The sequence below is a fragment of the Zingiber officinale genome, chromosome 5A, assembly GCF_018446385.1.
Source record: "Zingiber officinale cultivar Zhangliang chromosome 5A, Zo_v1.1, whole genome shotgun sequence".
Taxonomy (NCBI): Eukaryota; Viridiplantae; Streptophyta; class Magnoliopsida; order Zingiberales; family Zingiberaceae; genus Zingiber; species Zingiber officinale.
In genome coordinates this window covers 128,278,075-128,297,727 of record NC_055994.1, presented here as the reverse complement: position 1 = coordinate 128,297,727, position 19,653 = coordinate 128,278,075, and the positions used below count along the sequence as shown (strand labels likewise).

Sequence of the window (19,653 nt, the reverse complement as noted above, 5' to 3'; positions counted from 1 at the left end):
TAATATACTTTTTAAACTTTTAATGAAAAAAATAGAATTTAATGGTGTAAATTAAACTTGGGGGTTTAGGGCGATGAGTAAAATATGTAACTTTATTTAAACAAAATAAGTTAACTCTTGAATTCACCTTAGAACACGGTCCATAATAAACAACTACTATATTTGACACATGAGAAAAAAATTTCAGTATTAATATTAACTACTTTATTTACAGTTACTTAAACTAACACTTGGCTTAATGTAAAATCTGCTGATACTGGGATCGATCTTCCACCGGCTTGGCATTGGCATCCACATCGTCTGAAAATACACGAACATGCAATTGGAATTGCTTCAGAGATCTACATCACATTTCCTTGTAAAACTCTGACTACATTCAATTCACATGTTGGCAATGCAAGCGTGCCTAAAGCTAGTGCTGATAAATAGTAAAGCTACCTCAGAGGAGTACAGACAAGAGAAAAAAAACCACCCCGCAATGTAGCCCATCACACCTTGTGGGGAATCCGGCATCAATATGAATCTTAGCCGAGATAGTCGCAATAGTTCCTACTCTGTCAGCGTCACTGTTATTTATTTCTTGTCTGTTCGCTGTGATGTTGCTTGTAATCTTTTATGCTATCATCTTTAATAGTGTTACACAATAATTAGTATAGTTTCATCTCTTCTCAAAGTCAAGCGAGGTGGATCTTGAAACCATTTTAACCTTATCTGACTCCAAATCTCTCTTTGCTTCTTTATCTGTTCTTGACTTGTACGCTACCTTGTCGGCCACCTGACCTCTGGAGGCCATGAGAGAGAATATTTAAAATGTTGAATGTCTGCCTTTGTAGTTGGCTTTTTCCAGGTACTACTGGCTAACAATTATGCTTTCGTCTGCACACTGATCTGCACTTTAGCTATTTTAATCGTGCACAATCTACACTGGTTTTGCTGCCACAAATGGAAAAGATCCTGAGGACTCTGGTACAGAATAAAGAAAGCATGTGAGTGAGCTCCAGACCAGGCCACATGGGATAAAAGAGGATTCGTTCACCATCAGCACTTCAACTATTTGACTAGGTCAACATAAAAAAAAAAAAAAGTAATTAAGGAATGACTATTAACCATTAATACAAATTTTTGATGTGTCTAATTTTAATTCTAAAATCTTATATGATAATATTTCATATCTCAAGGAGGATTTTTTTTTTTCTCTTCACTAAAGGGATTATTGGCATGTCACATCTGCATGAATACACATCTTGGCTTTTAGCAGTCTAGTCAGAACTGGCCGAACAAGGCTTTACTTTTATTATGGAATAGTCAATGGCTAATGCTGCAATTCACTCTCCACCATTCACAAAATAAAATTGTTAGTCAATATGCAATGATAATTAAACCAGTTTCAGAAAAGATCACTGACACAAGTTCAGGATCAATCCATGTCTAACTAAAGAGCTTAGTTGGCTGCATGTTCTTGTTTATGGAATGATATAGATTTCAAGGAAAAGGAAGCTTCTGATCTTATTGCAGAATAACATGGAACGTCAAGGTTACAGAACACAGCAAACACTACATATCAAGCACACCAAATTTTTGAATCGATAAGCAGCTCTCATAAATTGAAATAAGAACACTGACAAACGCCTCTTCCTCTGAAATATCATTCGCAAAAGAAACAGGTCATTGCACCAATCAAGCTTCCTGCTGAATCTCCATCTACTTGGCACCATTAACAGAAGCTTCTCCTTCTACTGCTAGAGGAACAGAATCAGCCTGAAAATGGCGACAGAGAGTGCAAATATAAGTAGAGATTACAAAATGGATGTAGTAGAACAAGTGTAATTGTGGTTTGAATTTACCAGTTGGCGATATTTGAGGGCATAGAACATCTCCAGGTAACGGCGAGTCTCGCGCCTTTCCAGATTAGAGACGTACTTCCAGAAACCATAAACTCCAGTGAGTGTCATCAACCTCTCAGAGTAAAGCTTCCAGGTATACCTATTTTATTCAAGTGTGTTAGATAACAGTCACAAACCCCTTTTTCCGTATCAAATCATGACAAGGAAGCATCACAAAGAGAAAGGGTTCTTACTTCTCTTCAATTCTCTTCAGCCCCCCAACAGAGATTTTATCCCAGTAGGTTGGGTCTTCCTTACACTTATCGAAAAAGTTCACAACAATTTCAGCAGCTTTGTCACCCTGATAAGGATCAATGTGGAAGCCAGAAACCCCATCTACTATAATTTCTCCGGGTCCTCCATGCACAGTTGCGAATGTCGGCAAACCACAGGTCATTGACTCAACGACAGTGAGCCCAAAGGCTTCATAGAAGGCAGGCTACGTAATAGCAAAACAAAAGGTAACACGTTAGTAAAATTTCTCTAACAAACAAAAAGATTGGGCATTGATAGGCAATGAAGACAAGTACTTGAACAAAAACTCCTCCAGTATCGGCAATGTAACGGTAGAGCTCGCCATTGCGAACCCGATTCATCTGGGCAGAGATCCATCTGAAATGTCCCGTCAGATTGTACTTCTCAATGAAGCTGTACATTTTCTTGAATTCTGCTTGTTCTTCAAGATCCTTTGATTCCTTTCCATGGTCTCCACAAACCACTACAAGGTTTGCCAGCTCCTTCAAACGCTCGCTCCGGCCATAGAATTCAACCAGACCTGTTAAGTTCTTCACCCTATCCAACCGTGCCATGGAGAAGATAATCGGCTTCTTGGTGTCCTTCAGCACACCTCTGCAAATTTCTCAAGGAAATCACCAAGCCAATCAAACGATAAAGGAAAACATACAGGAAGGAAGAAATGATTACTTGTGCTCCGTGTTATCTACTGGATTGAACAGCAACTCCTCAATTTCAGGGTGCAGGGAAGTGAGTCTCTTGTGCTTCTCAGTGTATGGGAAGTAAATGGACAAATCGGCACCGGGAGAGACAATGTTGAACTTTGGATCGAATACATCGATTCCATGAACAACTCGGTAGAGTCCTGGGAGAGTAAATGCAGTGTGAGACTCATATTGCCCCACAGTATCCTTGCTGAAATCAGATAACAGTACAGAATTTGATTAAGATCGCATAAAGAAAGGTATAATCAGAATGTTGATCAGCCTGAGTATTACCTTCCAGCAATTTCCTGGAAGGTGCTAGTGATGATAAAGTCAGCATGATTCATAGCGATCAAATCAGCAGTGAATTGGCAAGAGAAATGATACTGATCCTCAAACTTCTTCCAATAGATGTCCGAGTTTGGGTACTTCGTTTTCTCCAAAGCATGGGCGATAGTGCACTGCATGAGAAAAGAATGAGCATTACTAAGGCATTAGCTTATTGATGAACCACTAGCTATGCAGATGCCGATGAAGAAAAGTTCACCTGGGTTACTCCCAATTTATGTGCAAGCAAAGTGGAAACTAGATTTCCATCACTGTAGTTTCCGATGATTAGATCCGGGGTGGCTTGCAGCTCTCCAGCCAACTCATTTGCAACATCCTACAAGAAATAAAAAAGATATATAAACCTTCCAAACAAATTTAGCAAAGAAGACCCCATGAACAAAGGTAATGCAATTAAGCTTACCTCAGTATATGTTTCAAGGTAAGGCCATACTTCAAAGCGGGAGATCCATTTGCGGACTATTCCGTTCTCAGTTCTGAATGGTACACGAAGAATATGAGTATGCTCGGTTCCGAGGACCTTTTCCAGCCTCTGCCCACAAGTTGTGCCCACTGCATCCGGAAGCAATCTGCTAACCTGTATTATCCCAATGACATAATTGTAAGGCAGGCTCTATGGCACGAGAGTTTGCCCATTTCATTCATTCCAGTTCTTACAATTAGAATTCGAGGTGTGATATCTAGGCCCTGACGCTTGATTCTGAGAAGCATCTCATTTTCTAAAGCACGAACTTGATCCAAAATGTAGACAACCTGCAATTGTCACTACCGTAAGAAACAAATTTAACTTGATGCGAATATATATATTGTCCGGGATTAAATCAATACCTGACCACCAGTGTCGGGGTAGCCCAAAACATTAGCCTGGGCAAAGTAACCATGTGGAGAAAGAATCACGACGTTGAACATCATCGGAATTGTTCCCAGGAAAGTTTCCAAAGTGGTTGGATCAGGGGCCTCGAGAAGATCAAGTAGAAGGTGAATGGTCTCATATACACGCTGAGCAGTGTCACCCCAACCTTTTTCCAACCCAAGCTCTTGAAATCTAAAAGAGTGAATTAAGAAACAATGGATCAAATGGAATTCTAATATTGGTCTTTGAATTTCATAGCATAGTATCTACACTACATATTTTGATAGCCAATATATATTCTTATCATTCACCTGTGGTGAAACTCAGAGTAGGGTGTGTCTGATGGAATACTCAGCAAATGTTGCTCGGCCTTCCTCAATGATGCTCGAAGGGCACTAAGGCTCTGGATCCGATCGTTGAGCATCATAGACTACATGGCAAGAATTAATATAAAAAAGACTAGTAAAATGATGCAGCAGAAGAGGATACTATACTTCATGCGACATAGTCAAACACACAAAGAAACTAATCTTACAGTAGATAAATATAGCCATCTTAACTAAGCTTCTTGATTAATGCATCTAAAAGCACAAGGTTGCAATAAAAATATTTATGTTTATGCAACAGATCTTCGACAATGGTAAAAATTCATTCTACAATTACTTGAGGAAAAATTCTACACATGTATAATCATTATTGATCTAGAGAATCAAGTACTTACCATGCCCTTGTAGTTATGCTTCCTGAGGAAATTAAGCAAGGGGTACAAGCTTTCTTTGTCTTGGAACAACTTTGAAGAGAGATGCCGGTTGAGGAACTGCACTCCATTACCAATGGATTTTGATAGCGAGGGACGGGGAAACGAGGCGTTGAAGGGCTCAAAGTCCAACTCCAGCGTGAAGTTGTTGTTCTGTGGGCTGAAAAGGAACAAAATTCAAATCAGTTTCTCAAAGAGGGAAACTGAAATCAATCTCAGATTCACCCACCTTCCCTCAGCAAGCTCCTCCTTGAAATGCAGGTACTCAGGAACTGTCAACTCTTCCACAGCGAGTTCAGTGATATTGACCCGAACATATTCCCAGACTCCAGGCCTTGGTCGAATTGCCAAAGCAACCCATGGAGGAATGACAATGGCTTCCTGCGTTAGAGGCAACATGCTGTCATGAGAACCTGGATGGCAAGAAACTTGATGTTTTAACTTGTACCTGTGCCGCCTTGATAACATCCTCAAAGGCTCCATCCTTCAGCTTCTCTTTATCTGCCTCAGAAAAGGTAGCTTCATACTCAGCCAACAACTGGTGAGGTTGCAGCATACCCTTACCTTGGTTAATAAACCTAGCAGATGAAATCGTAATCAGATATTGGAAATAGTCCTGAACAAAAGCACTGAGTGGAACAGGATATTCTCATGTTGAGAAACCATGAAACAGTAAAAACAAAGTTTGACATACATATTTGATATTTCAGTTCATATTTTTCAAGGAACAAGAGAATAGAAGTTAGATGGTTATGAACCTTGAGAAAAGAGCCACCAGTTCATTGGGCTGGGAAGAAAGGGAGCCCCCAATGCGCTCCCTAACACTGTGAGCCCGGGTCAAGCTGCGTTCAGCCATTGCTATGGATGCTCTCTTTCAAGTTTCAAAGAGCCTATACAGCAACAAAAACAAGGAAATCCGGGAACATCTATCAGGTCACTGCATTAGACAAAGAGGCTCTAGGAAATACTTGCCCCAAAAAGGAAGGATCTAAGAAAGATAACAAGGAGATCAGATCAGCTTAAAACAAGAGATCTATCAAAGTACAACGATAGAGTTTTACTTTTGTTGTAAAAGGAAAGTTACATTTTACCATCCATTACTCTCAACAATTACTAGTTTCTGAATCCAAGAATTAGCAAACTACCAAACTAGATCTATTATCAGACACAGAAAATATCTGAAAGGTTGGATAAGATAATTTAAGACGATAAAATAAAATAACAGATATCTGAAGTACGAAGTGTGAGTTCAACTGATCAAATGCATGGCTAGGTAATCACATAGATCTCCCACAGACAGACACCCAGAAGCATCTATAAAGTAAAATCTAAAGAATATTACAAACACAAATGATGAAGTGGGAGGATCTTGCCTCTTGTTATGTTTGTGGTGCAGATAAAATTCTCAAATAAAAAACATAACTAGGAAGTAAGAAGCCCTGCTACTGGATCTGCAAGATAGTAGCGAAGTTGAATGAAAAAGTTCTCCTAATGTTTGAAAATTTTTAGGGAATTCTGCCAGGATGTTGCCAAACAGCACAGCAGATCCAACTCGAGCATGAGAAGAAAAGCAGAGACTTTACCTGAAATATTACTCACTTCCATACGAACTACCGCTATAGCAAATCAAAACTTAAAACCCTACCTAAACCCACTTTTCTATTATGATGCTTGTAACTCCCAGCAAGATCTACCCAAAATTTTTTTAAAACAAATGGCAACCAAGAGAACTCTCCACACAGGTGAGTTGGGTATTATAAAAATTGGATTTTGCGGCCAGAAATTAAGTCCAAAGTTAGAACTTTATGCAATAAAACGTTCACGCAGCATCGCCGCCGCATTCTGCAGCAACAACCAGATCTATGCTTCGGACGTGCAAGGTGAGGGCTTTACCTTGTTCCTGCTGAGCTCGAAAGCTCAAAACTGGAAAAGACCAAATGAGCGACGGAGGAACCAAAGAAAACAGGGGAAAACAAAAGGAAAAAACGCAACGCAGTCAAGAAAACGGACTGAACGGAGCTGGGATGGATGGGTGAGGAGCGCTCACCTCTGGTGCCCATTTTATAGTCGGATCGAGGCCCACCATTGCCTTTGTTTAATAGAAGAAAAAAATGTTGGGTGTCGCCTCGCTGTTCTCGATTTCTTCAACCAAACCGCTCTGCCGTCAATGCGCTGCGTTGGCCTGGTTTTTCTTCTCCCTCCCACCGTAAATTTTTCTTACGGTAGCTATAAAAGCACTGACTTTGAGCATTTTTGGTATTTAAAAATAAATAAAAATTGCTGGTTAAGATACCAATTAGATGCCTTTTAAGTAGAATATTCCTATGTTGGGTTTCTCGAGCTTCACGATTAATTAAAAAAGAAACAAAAGACTGTCCTTATTTTTCTTAAACGTTAATCACACATTTTATTTATTTATTTATCATCATAAAGAGTCTTAAAATACCCTTTAACTTTTAGATTAAATAATATAATTACTGAGTAATTATAATTAAATTTATTTTTGAATTTTATTTTATTTTTCTTTTCAGTGGGAAAAAAAGAAAATAATTTTAAAACTCAAGGAAGAAAAATAATTGAGGGATTTGCAGCAGGGTCACAGGCGCAGCACGTGAGACCGTGAAAGCATAAATCACGCGTGGCGGATAATTTAATGAGTACCAACTGGATAAGATTAACGAAGGGCGGGGCCCACTGACTATCTCATATTATATATAAATTATTAAATCAAATTACTTAAGGAATATCAAGGAAGAATTTATATTTTAGACTTGGAAAATGCTACATTTACATTCTCCTCCATCCATCAAAATTTTTGGTCAAAATTAAAATGATGCTCTAAATTATATAAATCGTCGAAGGACCTTTTAAAAAAAAAATCAAAAAGTATCCCATCATGTATCTTATCCTGAAAATACTCTTATTTCTAGTATTATTAGAGATAGATATTACAACGTATAAAAATTATCAAATACCTACTGCATAGTTGTTTCTTATTTTTAAACGATTGTCATAACATATAAAAATTACCTCTATATCTGCTAAAACATATAATACTTAATACAATTGATCCTGAAAGGGGATGAGATGTTGTATTGGATAGATAAATCTGTTGTTACTGGAGAGAAGATTTCACGTAGAAGAAAAAAAATATAAATTGGGTCTTCATCTCTGTGCACATTAGAGAGAGCAAACAGTACGTTAGAGCGAGAGTCAAAGAGGGAGTTCCTAGCGTAAGTATTTCGACGCTTAAGTAAATAAGATGGTCGAGTAAAAGTTAGAGAAATATAGTCAGTAGATACGTGTGTAGTAAAAGATGTAATAAAACATATTGCGTCATTAAAAATATAAGCATGCCTCATCTACGGAGGGAACTCCCACTTAATATCATTTTTCATAACCTCCGTAATAATGAGGTGACAAAAAATATTTGATATCAAAATATATCGGATGATGAAAGATGTATAGCCTGGAAGATACATAGTCATCCTCTGAGAAATCTTTTGTTACCGGTATATGAATTGCTTCTTGTAACCTTCACCATCAATGAGACGGTTTAAGAGAATATGCGAATAAGCTATCAAGATATGTCAGACGATGGAAGGTATATAGCTACCTTTCAAGGAAAATTCTATTGCATATATATGTTATAGTAGCATAATATTCTTTGACAAGTAGTTATTATTTTTTGAATGGTTGTTGTGATTCTTTGATAATATATTCCCCTGAAGGTGATCCGATTGAACCTTAGCTGACCATTTGTATACGGTGATACTTGTCTTTGAAGAGCAGGGAGCCAGGCCTCAGAAGATTTGATTGACACTTTGGACCGATAAGCTATATGTTATAAGACTTGCCCTTGAATTGTTAATATGGGAGTTTGACCGGATTTATACTAAGAATTGTCTGATATATTTTTCATATATATATATATATATATATATATATATATATATAAGAGATGGGGCGTTGAGCTTTAAAAACCCGACTGGCACTGTGATCCACCGATCGTAGTCTTGGAAGTCCAACCGATTATTGGGCCGACCAATTATATACTTAGAGATTGTAGTAATGACACTAAGAGATGTGGCAATGAGGAGCTGGATCCTATATACTCGACTAGCTTTGAGGTTGTTCAAGCTTAATTTGTATATCTTGGCCTTTAGCAAAACAATTAGTCTCTCGAGTCCGATCGGTTTATTAGTCAATCGGTTCTATACTGAGAGTCGTGCTTCGGGAATAGGGAGCTAGGTCCCATAAATATGATAATCCTTTAGGCATCCCGACTATAAACTGGATATCTGGTCACAAGTGGAGCGATAAATCCCTTAAGTCTGACCATTTCTTGGATTGATCGTCCTTGTACCGAAAACCTTAGCGCTGGTGAGGAGTTAAACCCCATTAAGAGTAACGCTCTGGCTACCACCTTATCTTAACTTTAACTATCATCTCATCTTAATTTTGACTGTTACGTCATATTTGGATCCGCTCATAACATACCATATCAATAATAATATTATAGTTTTATAACAACTATTTAGTAGCTTTTAAAATTATTATTAATATTATTATATCAAAATATTTTTTATTGACTTAGTAAAAATTATTTAAATTTTATAAATTTCAAGTTAATTTAGTGATAATCACCTTAAAACAGCTATAATAATTATTTAGGCAATTGCTACCTAATTATAAAAACTAGTAAGTAGTTACCATAATACTATAATAATACTATAACTGCTACAGTAATATTAAAATAAAAGCTATTTTTAAGATAAAAATATTTGAAGAAATGCCTTTTTTTTTTTTAAAAAAAAAATGCCCTTTTACAATTTGCATAATTTAATGTGCTCTTTGAATTTTTGCCCGAACTTTTTCATTACTTCTCATAAATTCTTAATCAATAGATTATAATAAAGACTTTTAAATATATTAGTTGCACATAAACTAATTCTAGTTGGATTGATAAGCCTAATAAATAAGAACCTTAAGCGTGCTTATTAGATCATGAAGTCACCATATAAGTAATACTTCTTCTCTCTCTCTATAATATTCCATTGTTATAAGTAAATGACTCACAATAATCATTCATTAGTCAAAAAAAAAAAAAGGAAAGAAATTAATTCAAAATCATATGGGCATTTGTGATATGAATATGATATTGTGGATGTGGGCCCCAATGCTTATTTGTCTAGCATGATTTTGTCCGTGGAGTAGTTGAGAAGGAATCAATCAATAATTGATGCTAAAGGGTAACATCTTTAAATAATTTTTTCTACATATTTAGTTGGATTAATTATAGAAATAGACTAATAGGAGTGCATTATGACGTGTAGTATGTTTTGTGATAAACACAATATTTCTCAAGTTAGTGGAGGAGGATTTTATCTTTATTAAAGACAATGGATGATAAATAATAGTTAATATGTTTTTTTTTTAATTTATAGAGGATTTTTGTTCGTGTGTGTTTCAAATTATTAAGATTGTAAGAAACAAATAAGATACAATTTAACCCTAAAATATTATATAATAATAAAAAAATGGTATAAAATGTAAGCTTGTGACGTAAGAAACCAACTAATTTGGCATAACATTATATAATTTTTGATAAAGAGATTAATTAGTGAGGGCCAACTATACTTTGATACATATAAAATCATTATCCAAATTATTTTTAATCTGACTGTTTAGTATTAATTATTGGATTCGGAACAACGGGGGCTGAATTCGGAATTCTTAATTAGGAGAGTTCCAAAATAGATATTTGCTCTTGACGGTCCTTGCGGAGTTTCGAAGTAAACGAGGAGAGATCAGTGATACGTCGACCCCGCATGTGACTGGAATTGCACGGAGAAGCGTTGCAATTATTCAAGCAGCAGGTCACACGTCGTAATTGTGCGGCGAGATCTCGCAATTGCCAGCGTGGACAAAATCTAATTTACGGATTCGGTAAAGTAAATGCAGAAATTAAAATTTGCACTTTTCCCTATTAAATTGAGAATATAATTTTCTTGTGTATATTTGTCATATAAGTTATTAATATTAGCACGGACTAAATAACATGGTCACTATTTTTGAAAAAGAAAAATGTAAAACATTGGACTGGAAGTGGTTTTGACCGCCCTGCGATCTTAATTTATTAATAATTGCAAGAGAAATTCCATGGGCTTGTGCATGCTTTGGCACGTGAGTTATAAATTATAATGCCGTAAAAAATAATTTATGATTAATTCCATGTGACAAGTATATAGAATCCTGTATTCAATCAAGAAAAAAATGAACAATGAGTTTATTTTTTATATATATGAAATGGTAATTTAAAATTTTACTAGTTGTTTGAACAAGTTTGAAGAACGTTTCGATTAAAAGTAAGAAATATGTCTATTACTTATGTTAATCTCTAGAGTTAATTATTCTTAACTACTTAACTTATTTCTTGAAGCTTCGTGAAGGACATCCTATTTACTAACCAATTTTATAAATCTCACCAACTATAGTGGCAGATAAACAACAACCATGACAATATATAAATTTATATTTTGTTTACCGACCAACTTAATTAGGTGAAGTGAACAATCATATCGATCATGAATTATATGTTTTACTTTTGTGAGAACTATATTGATCTAATCAATAGATAAGACAATATTAACAATAATCAATATCATTTAAAGCTCTCCTAACTATGTTAATTAAGCTCGCGCTTTTAATTTTAATTTGACTCACTTAACTATAGTGTGATGGATCGTATTTAAATATGTCATAATACATTTTTATCATTTTATTGTTTCAACCATTTTTTTTATCATTTGATTGGAGTTGAATTTAAGCCCAATTTGAATATATTATGAAAATATTGGGCTTAGCTCAAATAAGTTGGGGCCCAGATCAATCCAATATGTATATTAAATACCAATGGTTCAAATCACTTTTTCTTCCAACTTTAACTTAAATTAATATACAACCTTAAATGATTAATGTTTTCTTTTGAAAAAAAAATATTTTACATGTCAAAATTTATAAAACATTGAAAGAAGATAGATTTAAACCCTATATTACATGCTTATTTGTTTAAGTATTTTAACTGTGTTAATGAATGAAAAATAATTTTGAGACTTTGTAGGACATTTTTAAACTTTGAAGACATTTTCTTTTATACCATTAAGATCACTGGGTGAGAAAGATCATTATTACTACTACTAATCAAGAGATAATAGCAAATTAATTTTTTTATTTATTTGGGTTTGGAGATTGATTGCTTTTTGACTTATTTTATTATGATATAGAGCATATTTTTCCATCTAGAGTATTTAATAACTTATTTTGAATCCTTTTAGTTGTGCCTTATTAGAGATAACCTTCCCTTTTTAATATTATAAACTAGAATTAATCAACTAATTAGCTTTAGACAATTAATCACACCTACATAGTTGTTTCTTGTTTTGATCAATAAATAATTGTTTTTTCTTGAATTTGTGTAAATTCAACCATCTTGAACTTGAACAACATTCAATGTTTGGGCTCACTCAGTTCAGTATCATGGTCAAAAACTATCTAACTTGCTAAAACACTTTACATTGATCCTCAGTTCCCTATCTACTCCCTCAAGTGGTTTCGGATTGTGTCACACGAGCAACAAATTTTAGTTTTGGTAGTAAATGTCGAGCCACAGAAAGATCAAATGGTACTCGGTAGTCGGCCTTCGCTCATGCCCTTTCATGCATACTAACGAGTTTGGTTTTGGTAGTAAAAAGGAAATTGTGTTACTATGGCATGGTCCAACGTTCACTTCCACAACCATCTTATGCGTGTATAGAGGGACCATGCTGCATTGGACTATATAATTAAGAAAGGACTGTGACCTCAAGTAAATGAGAAGCTCTGATAGACTAGATCTTAGGTCACAAGAACCACACCTTGAGCTCTCTGTTCTTCAGCGGTGCCGAGTTGAGAAGCTGGTTCTGGTTGGCTAAGTTAAGTCGAGGTGCTTTCACTAGGAATCTTCCAAATTGTTACCTTCACTTTCTCCCGTCCTGTGTTAGTGTGTTGCCATATGTTGGTTGAATCTGATAGGAAGCAGGTGGAATGACCGTATTAGATGACAGCAGAAGTAAATGTAGGACCACCCGAGCACATGAAGGGGAGACCTAGCTTAAGAGCACAATGTTGTTGCTTTAAATGCCTAACTATGACAACCATGCATTGGTTGATGGTCCACATGCTTTGGTGTTTCAGTGAGACTCGGTAGATAGAACTAATGGCGAAGGACCACATTCTGTCTCACCTTTTAGTATCTAGTCTCTTTTGGTTTTGTTCATGGAGTTAAATCTCATTGTATCATCTAGGATCTCAGTAGAAGTGATGCCTCCTAATTACTCTGTAAACTTATACATAGAGAAATTTACTGAAGAAATCTCATGCCAAACAGAAAGCAACAAAGATTAAAAGAGAGAGTTCTTGCTTTACGGTGTAAAGACTCTTGTTATTCGAATACAGTGAAAACACAAATCATAGTAAAATCTAATGAAACGATAATGAGTACTACAATTCAGATCAAGTTACATATGCATGTGTTTTTTAAGCGGTAATTAGGATTATTTGATTCTAACTTGATCGACTACGAAAAACATTTAAAATATATACTGGATAAGAAACAGCCTTAATGTTCGGTACTTTGTATATGCGTGTATGTATCTAGGTGCAATACCGAGCAGATAGGTTCTGTCCTACTAAACCAGAAAAATCCATCATGCTTCTTTAAATTCACCTACCATCCCACATCCTCCTCTGAGACCTGAAATTCCATCATTATCCAAGTTCATCTACCATTTCCCTGGCATGATTTGATCAAGCCCCACTGGAGAGTGAGATGACAAGAAACTTCTGTTCTAAGAATATCAGCCGGAAGACGAAGGTGGAGGCGTACAAGTTAAATGAATCTCAACTCTGTAGTGTCTACATCAATCGTGTTGCCAAGAAGCTGAATTCTTCAAGACCTGAAGATCCCATGGAATCGAAATCTAGAGACAAGGCAAGTTTTTGTAAAATTCCCCGAGATCATTCAAAGGATAGGAGATTTCTCAGTGAATCTCAACAAGAATCAAAGTCAACATCAGTAAATTCTCCAATACCAAAGAAGCAACTCAGACGGCGACTCCACACAAGTAAGCCTTATCAAGAAAGACTACTTAACATGGCAGAGGCTAGGCGAGAGATTGTTACTGCCCTTAAACTTCATAGAGCTACCATGAAGCATGCAACTGAGCTGCAAAAATTCCAGCAGCAGCAACAGCAACATCAAAATCCATCACCTTCTCCAACTTTAGAGCTATCTCCAGCAGTGTTGGGAGAGATACAGAAGGAGTTGAACGAGAATAGGATCAACTTTACAACACATCCATTCAACTACACCTTTTCTAACCACCTTCAGAATACCAACTTATTACCCAGCGAATACCATTCTTTCCCTTGGATGCATCTGCCGATTACCCCAATACCTGTCCATGAGAACCTCAACATCACTTACCATAATAATCCATTGGGATTTCATCCAAACCTTCAAAGTTTCAACAATAGGAACAATACCTTTGGCGACAAGCTTTACTGGAAATCGACAATGCAGCCATCATCACAGCCAACTTCATCTACTTCAAGCTCTCTGGAAAGTATCATGCCAAGTTTCCAGGCATCTTGTCTCTCAAAGAGTTCCTGCCGTGCCTCTTGTGATGCATTGGACCCTGCATCAAGGGCATTCCATCCATGGATGGATGCTGATGAGATTGCACAAATCCATTTGATTGGGGAACAACATGACATGGAGTGGAATGACAAGATGAACATGTGGCATCAGGATGGTGGAGTAAGTTCCTAAGAAACATGGACGATGGCTTTTGTGAAGGTGCAGGAGGAGAGAAAATTGGCTCACATATGTCCGATGGCTTTGGTGAAGGTGCAAGAGGAGAGAAAATTGGCTCACATATGTCCGATAAGGAGTTCAACATGCTATCTTGTTTGAGTAATGGAAATGCTACGGAGCCTTGCTTCTTAGAGCAATGTATGTGGAACTACTACTACAATGAAGAGGACTACCTTCCTGATGCCACCTTTCCATGGTAACACGGTGTTCGAATTTAGAGGACTAAATTCATCAACATTTTGGTGTTACTTTGGTTCTCCCCTTTCTGAATTGTTTAAATTTCAATGAATTCTAAGATCTTGCTAATATATGTAGACACTGAATTCTTTGAAACTTGCTTTGGTTAGTAAACCAAAGTTTCAGTTAACCACAATAATAGAGCCTAAACTGAGGTATTTGAATATAACATGTATTGTAGACTGTTAATTATTATGAGAAGTTTAGGAAGAATTTGACAGTCAATTCTCATTAGGCTCCTCACCACACTATATAGAGAAGACAATTTTCATAAATAGTCTTTAAGTATCGCCCTTCCCGCATTTGATATTGGAGAATTGAAGGGTTCCGATATGGAATGGATGTCATAATTTCTTTATGGAAAGGATCAATCATCATGGATGTGCGTATTCAGTAGCTGGTATTAATAAATAAAACAAAATTTAACTAATCATGTACGGCCATTATCCATTCTCTTCATCTGTTAATGTATGGACATTCGAGGCACTCTCCTAATCAAAGGAAATAACCTAAATATCTAATCCATACAACAGCAATAACACGCACTATCGAGGAGCAGACGTATCGCTTTCCTGTTGAGGCGGAGGGCTGTTGAGCCAGCTGTTCCCACCAATCCCTCCATCAGCATTCCTGTGAGGCGGAGCAGACGAATGGGAAGAAATCGCCCACCAATCCCCAACAACCGTCTCTTGCATCCCTCACTGCCAAATTTTTATCGCTTGCAGTGCCTGTGAAGCCGCTTGCTAGATCAGTCAAACAGGATCATAAATTCCATGAACTATTAGGTAGGATTTCTCTATCTTGACGTATCGCTTTGCATTTTCCACCCGTCAAATAGTACGCAGGTGGTCCAAATGGTCCACATACTACTTGTAGTAATCTGGAAAAGAAATTTTACGAACTGGTACAAATTCACGCGCAATAAATCGCCTTTTATAGTAAACAAAATTGCCCAGCCTGCGACCCAACCAGCTTGCGCTACTCACGACAACTTTCTTTGGAAGTCAACAGATCAAGGCAGATCTATGCATAGATCAAGGCAGATCTATGAACATCGGAGTTTTTTTTTTTTAAAAAAAAAATAATTTAGGTATGCGACTTTCCCCTATATAAATTCAAAAGTGCGATCAACAATAATTTTAATGTAAAGTGGTAGAAGAGTCTAAAAATGAACGACAAATGATGGGCAATAACTTAAACACACATCGTTCGGCATTGTTTGGATTCGCAAGTTGATCAGTAAGATTTCCGAATTCCATTAGAAACTTTGGAATATCTAAACCATTAATTGAAAAGTTTTAACTCAAATTATCATTAATTCGGATAATTACGCCGACAAGCCCGCCGTGTACTTAACTCCGGTGGCCGGCAACCACAAGTCACCATCTATGAACTGAGCCACAGTGAAATTGGCCGCCATGGCTGAGTCGGACAGCACGTGGTACCCGGCCCATTTGACTCTGTTATCCAGAACCGAACCCGGCCCATAGTTCATGTACTCCGCGTAGTAAAGTGTGTCCAGCGCGAAGTTCTGGTCCCACTCGAGCCAGCCCTCGGGCCGGATTATCGGTCCGAGATAGGACTGCATGAACACCACCCGCGAGTATTCTTTCCACGGCCGCCCCAAGTACGTCGGCGTGGCGTTGGTGAGGTCGGCCTCGCCGGTGACGTTGCAGAACTGGAAGGAGAAGCCGGTGTTCTGGTTGGGGTCCCTCCGCCCCTGCGCGGTGAAGGCATTCTTCTGGTTCGGCAGCGGCAGCCGCGCGGAGAGCTCGCAGTTCTGGAACACGGCGGCGGCGTCGCCGAACACGAAGTCGATGGTGCCGGAGATGCGGCAGTCGCGGTAGAACTGGCGGAGGGAGTGCGCGTAGACCGTGTCCTGATACCCGGTAAACTCGCAGCGGTAGTAGACGGAGAGGTCGGAGTTGGAGCGGAGCGCCACCGCCTGGTGATTTTCCGGCCCCGCCGTGTTCTCAATCGTCAGGTCGCGCGCGATGAACCCGCTGCCCATCACCGCTGTGCAAATCGAACCACAACCATGGGTGTTAAAGTCATTGAAATATGTTTCCTACCGGTTCGCTTAAACCGAACCGTTCCACTGCATAAAATTTAATGTCCAGGCACCAAGAAAATCTCCCCAGCACTTAGATTGCTACTACGGCAGGAAGGAATTCTCCGAAGACCCACCATTAATAGAACGGGTAAATAATGATGTGAGAAATTCTGGTGTCTCAAAAGTACGTACGATTCATGCAAGGCTGCCAAGGTCACCGCGGCGCATGTGAACGCCAAATTGGATTGCTTAAGGCGACCGGCGTGGAATGCCCCCAATTACGTTCATTTATTTTTAAATCAAAATTTAAAACCTTAAATGTTAATTAAATGGGTGGAAAGGTATTTTTAAGGCAGTCAAAAGGTTTGTTTGGTGATCGATGTTGGAGTACTATTTCCGATGTGATGGGACTCACCGAAGGTTGCGCTGCGATATGTGGTCCAGCCGCCGATGTAGCTGCGGTCGCCGGAGATGACAGTTTGGCCGACGCCGTCGCCGATGATCATTAAGTTCCACTTCTTTTTGTTAATCTCGACGTTCTCCTTGTACGCTCCCTTCTTCACGTATATCACGTATCGCCGCGCGCTATGGTCCGGCGCAGCTGCCACAGCGTCCGAAACCGTATCGTAATTCCCAGTGCCGTCCTGCGCCACCACGGCGTCCGCCGACTTCGGTTGGGAGGAAACCTGGAGTAACCTCCGGTCGGCCGGAGACACCCACTCCGGGAACCCCATTAGTCTCCTGCTGCCGGCGCCACCTGAGGCGCCGGCGACTTCTCTGAGGGAGTTGGAGATGAGGGAGGTGATGGTATCCAGACCGTCGTCGATGACTGAGGCGTGGAACTTGCCGCTGAGGCCCTCCTTGCAGGTATCCTGGTTGCCGAGGGCGGCGCTCATCCAGGAGCGAAGGTCGAATCGGCGGTCGCCGATGCCACCGCCGGGGACGGACGAGGGGCTAGAAGTGGAGGAGGAGAGGGTCCAGGAGAGCTCGTCGGAGGAGAGGTCGAGGAGCTCGAGGCAGTCGGTGATGGCGGCGGAGAGGCGTCGGTCGCCGAAGGCGCTTGGAATTCTAGAAATTAGCGACGCCACGCGCTTGATCTGAATGAGGGTGGACTGCAAAGTGGACCGGAAGGAGGCGGAGGGGACGAACGGCGGCGAACTCGCCGCCGCAGAATCAGAGATATCATTCTCGCTGGAAGCGGCAGCGCTCGATGAGAAAGCTTGAGGTAGGAGGAGGAGGACGACAAGCAGAGAAGTAAACCCGAAGGCGGAAGAAGCCATTAGCGTTCTGCACGAGCGAGGAAGGAGCTAATGCAGAGTGATCTTGAATGAGCGGAGCGGAGCGGTTGCAGGGATGATCGATGTACATAGTAACATAGGCATAAAAAACGCGTGACAGCTGCACAGAGAAGGATATATCGATTCCAATAAACGATTCTCGAGTTGATTGATCGAGTTGAAGATGAGATAGAAGACGAGGGAAGTTTGAAGACGACATTTTGTTTTCATTTTTAGAAAGGAGACAAATACGAATAGGGAAAAGATTGCATCCATCAGTTTTTGATCCTCTTTTGATTAGATGGATATTACGTTTAGGAAAAATTATATTCAGCCGTAAAAAAGTTAATATTAAATTTAATAAAATATATATTTGATTTTATTTTAAATACTAAATTTAATAAAAATTATATCATTTTTAGAATTTTTTACTATATATATATATATATATATAAAGGATAATTTTAATAAAAAATATACTAATTTTAATTTAAAGTGTTGAATTTTAAAAAAATTATATTTATTTTAAACTCTTTGTACTTAAAAAAAATTTGAGAGATAGTAACTATATTTACATGAGGGAGCAAATAAAACTTTACCTACAAAGAGTGGAAACATAATATTTTAGATATGGGGACTACATGTAAAGTCAAAATTATGATTAGAAAATTTTCTCTAATTTATCGAAAATACAACTTAATATTTTTAAAATTTTCTATTGAGTACCATGTTTTCTAAGTCAACTTCGGTTGACTTTTTTCGCCTCGGTTGAGTGATCTCTGTCATCCGGAAAATGGCTCACCCGAACCCAACTTCCAGTCTTCTCGAGCGGGCTTCCCTTCGGCTTCTCGTCCCTTGGAATCGCTGCGTGTTTCCTTCTCGTCCGTCGGCGTACTCATCCGCAGTCTTCGTCCCTTGAACGCATCGCGTGCCGTCCTTCTCGCTAGCTGTGTCTTTTGCTTCTCGAGCAATCTTCTGCTCCGGCTTTCGTCCCTCGGAACCACCACACACTTCCTTCTCGTCCACCGGTGTACTCTTCCGCAGCACCTCGTCCCTCGGACTGCCGTCTTTCTCGCTAGCTGCGTCTTCCGCTTGACTACCTGTGTTCTTAAGCTTCTGCACACTTAGACACAAGGTTAGAACAACATAGGACCTAACTTAACTTGTTGATCACACCAAAATAACCTTGGGGTTCCAACAATCTCCCCCTTTTTGATGTGATCGACCCAAGTTAAGCTAGGGTCAAAAATAGACATGAATAATGAAATAATATATTTTGCAATAACATGCAACAAGATAGAAAAAATTAAATTTCATTCCAATTTTCTACCTCCCCTTAGACTTATACTTTTTCTTCTCCCCCTTTGATCACATAAAAAATTGGGGTTGCA

At 38.6% G+C, this 19,653-nt stretch overlaps 2 protein-coding genes across 2 annotated transcripts; both read right to left on the bottom strand.

Moving 5' to 3' along the window:
- Window positions 1-1,480: 1,480 nt before the first annotated feature.
- On the bottom strand, window positions 1,481-6,829 carry LOC121981702 (sucrose synthase 2-like). Its single transcript, XM_042534359.1, has 16 exons — window positions 6,673-6,829; window positions 5,538-5,669; window positions 5,228-5,357; window positions 5,009-5,160; window positions 4,744-4,939; window positions 4,334-4,452; window positions 3,998-4,214; window positions 3,827-3,922; window positions 3,573-3,746; window positions 3,369-3,485; window positions 3,116-3,282; window positions 2,808-3,032; window positions 2,414-2,732; window positions 2,078-2,322; window positions 1,845-1,983; window positions 1,481-1,758 (listed from the first exon to the last, which is right to left on the bottom strand). The coding sequence occupies exons 2-16, from the start codon at window positions 5,633-5,635 to the stop codon at window positions 1,702-1,704; spliced, it is 2,451 nt and encodes an 816-aa protein (XP_042390293.1). The 5' UTR covers window positions 5,636-5,669; window positions 6,673-6,829; the 3' UTR covers window positions 1,481-1,701.
- Window positions 6,830-16,164: 9,335 nt separating this feature from the next.
- On the bottom strand, window positions 16,165-18,418 carry LOC121981701 (pectinesterase/pectinesterase inhibitor PPE8B-like). The gene is made up of 2 exons (XM_042534358.1): window positions 17,401-18,418; window positions 16,165-16,948 (listed from the first exon to the last, which is right to left on the bottom strand). The coding sequence occupies exons 1-2, from the start codon at window positions 18,263-18,265 to the stop codon at window positions 16,260-16,262; spliced, it is 1,554 nt and encodes a 517-aa protein (XP_042390292.1). The 5' UTR covers window positions 18,266-18,418; the 3' UTR covers window positions 16,165-16,259.
- Between the last annotated feature and the right edge of the window lie 1,235 nt (window positions 18,419-19,653).